The sequence below is a fragment of the Nestor notabilis genome, unplaced genomic scaffold (genome assembly GCF_000696875.1).
Source record: "Nestor notabilis isolate BGI_N333 unplaced genomic scaffold, ASM69687v1 scaffold11246, whole genome shotgun sequence".
Lineage (NCBI taxonomy): Eukaryota > Metazoa > Chordata > Aves > Psittaciformes > Psittacidae > Nestor > Nestor notabilis.
Window position 1 is genome coordinate 6,974 of NW_009932419.1, and position 2,889 is coordinate 9,862.

Below are 2,889 nucleotides of genomic sequence, written 5' to 3' on the forward strand. Positions count from 1 at the left end.
TGAAACTATTGCCTGAGGCAAGCACCACCATATCACTTGTACTGTAATATACCTAAAGGGGGACTGCCAAAAGATGACACTTCTGGCTCAGCTTCTAGGAATTATTTTACATGACAATATAAATGATGTGGGAGCACAATTTGTTTAATTCGCTTATTTTGAGCAGGCTTTTCTGGAATGCTAGACAGGTAAAGTGACTTTTTAAAGTTGAGAATCAGTGACTTAATCTTGTATTTCTGTTTTTCTTGCAGTACTGTGTGCAAAAAACTTGGTGAAAAAGGATTTTTTCCGTAAGTAGCTGTTAAAGTTTTATATATGGGATATATATTATGCAGGTTCTGTGTATTGGTGTTTGCACATGATCATTGTATTAAGATAGATGCATTAAGGGGCTGGGGGCTTTCAACTTTTCACATCATTTTATTTCAGGGCTTCTAATTTTTTCTTAGGTGACAACTGTCACAGATTCATAATAATTAAAACACTGACACACTCTCCCTGGTTTTGATGTGAGTGGGAAACAAATTTGCTCTCTCAAGCAAATTACATGTTTTTCAATTAGTGCCACATACGTATTAAAATGTTTTTCATATAAGAACTTCTTGTCCAGCAGACAGAGGTACATCTTAATTATTATGTCATAACACTTACGTCCTCTGACATTATATTTTAATTAATTTTAATAATGTTTTGAAAGAAGTGCTAAGAGGTGGATGAAGGAGGCAGAAAGGAATGTTATTGGCTGTGTAAGCATGCACACGCACATCACTTGCCTGCTGCCTCCCTCTTGGGAGTAGGGAGAATTCAAAACATCAAACCTGAACTCGGAAAAGGAGTCAAAGAAGGGATGATAGATTCATACTGTAGTTTGTGAAACTTCTAAAAATTCCTTTATATCTGGATTTTTGTATTGATGTGTTTAACAGCTTATTAAAGCCTAAAAAAACCCCCTCAAGATTGGGAATTTGTGACGCACTTCTGTACTGAAGCACAAATCACAAGGTCTTGTTCCTCCCGTTCCCCATGTGCTTTTCCTTCATCCCCACATGCTTTGTCTGACACTTGTCTTGAGCCACTCTGCTGCTTGACTGACTCCCTCTGAGTCACCTGAGGAAGCAGAACTGGTACAAAACTTGCACTACAGAAAGTGTGAATAATGTTTCACTACACCTTCGTTCCTTCAGCTGACTCACTGGGCTCTCGTATGAGGAATTAGGAAGAGAAGAAGAAAGGATAGGACCGCATGACTTAGGGGCATTAGTGGTGGGACCAGCCCTTTTGGTGTCACTTAATGGGTTGGTTAGAATAGCAGCTGCAGTCAAGCTAATTATAGGCTGTTCTGGTCCTGCTTCTTTCCCTCCCTCAGCTGCCTGGTTTGTCACCATCTTCACACTAATTTTTGTTGAACCTGTGTCCTGTGTTTCCAAGGTACTCAGCTGACAGAAAATGAAGTAGAAAGCAAAGTTGACCTCAAAAGCAAGAATAAATTGTTAGAGGTGATTTCCTGTAGTACCAGTAACAACCAAAACCCATGATTTTGATTCATCTTAGAAACAGGAAGAGCATAAATCTGTTTTCTCTGCCTTTTGCTGAATTCTTTGTATACTGAGAATTTACTTAATCCTAAATTAGGAAGATTAAGGTGTTGAGATCTTTTCTTCTCCATGTTTGACTTGCACAACTTATTCTGTATCAGTGAAATAAATTGCTCATTTAGCCATTTCCTGTGCTTAATATGTCACATTATTCCCATTCATTAAACATGGTTCTCATTTAGGAATAAAGGCAATTTCAAATAAAATATTTTTGTTTTAAAATAGTGCAGTGATACAAGACTATAAAGCATCCTGATCCATTTGCTAATCTTTTCCTCTTCTTAGGACTTCCTGATCCATTTGCTAAGGTTGTGGTGGACGGATCTGGCCAATGCCATTCTACAGATACTGTGAAGAATACACTTGATCCAAAGTGGAATCAGCATTATGACCTGTAGGTGGTAACAGTGATAACCAAAGGTTTGAAGTGAAATCCTCTAAAGTACACAGAAACTGTCAAATATTCATAATAATGTCCTATTTACAGCTAGGAAAATATCCCAGAGTTTATTAGTTTGAGTGAAAAATACATGTTTCAAAATACCACTTCCTTATTTCCCTCAAAATCTAAGCACGTGGTTTTCTAGTGATGTCTGCAGCACACTTTACATCTACTGTAGCATTACTGTCTTGTAATATTTTGATGTTAACAATACTGTGAAATTAAGCAAATAACTAACTGTATTTCCCTCAAACTGCTCTTCTCTTTGTGCTGTTTTTGTCTGTTGCAGTGCTGCCATGCCTTCTCTTCTGTGTACCTCCTGTTCACTTTTCTCTCCTTTGTTATTTTCTGTCCCAAAAGATGTTCTCAGTATAAATTATTACGTTGTCATCACTTGAGCTCCTTTCGGTGCTTTAGAGCAATATAATCGGTATGACATGTATATGTCATATATTTCCTCTTTCAAAAGCATAGAATATCATGTATAACATAAGTTATTAAACTTTTTGGATTTTATATAGGTTTCTTTGTGCTTATGTATGCTTTACTTTCCCTGTCTTTCATCCTTTTCTTCTTTATTTTTTTTCCTTGGGTTGGAAGATGAGGAGAAGAAGTGAACAGTCCACAAAATATTATAAAAAGCAGAGATAGAAATGGGGTTTCTGGCAGAGTATTTTATTCAGACAGATGTGGTGCATCTCTTGCTGGGTTGTCCTAAGGAATTTAGACCCATGTGGAATATTTTTATAGGGTGGTGGGTTTTTTTCTTTATTTTTGGGGAAGAAGATCCTTAAAAAACCTTGGGTTTGTTTAGTTAGGATACTATTTTCAATGTAAATTACGTATCCTGTA

General features: G+C 36.8%; 1 protein-coding gene across 1 annotated transcript in view; it reads left to right on the top strand.

Annotated features, from left to right (window-relative positions):
- Positions 1-2,889, top strand: part of LOC104407190 (E3 ubiquitin-protein ligase SMURF2-like) — a gene marked incomplete at its 3' end in the record, with an annotated part of 21,905 nt that overhangs the window by 5,594 nt on the left and 13,422 nt on the right. Inside the window, exons 2-3 of the mRNA XM_010016391.1 lie at positions 252-290; positions 1,881-1,989. Coding sequence (XP_010014693.1) covers positions 252-290; positions 1,881-1,989 — 148 coding nt within the window. The remainder of the gene's footprint in view (positions 1-251; positions 291-1,880; positions 1,990-2,889) is intronic.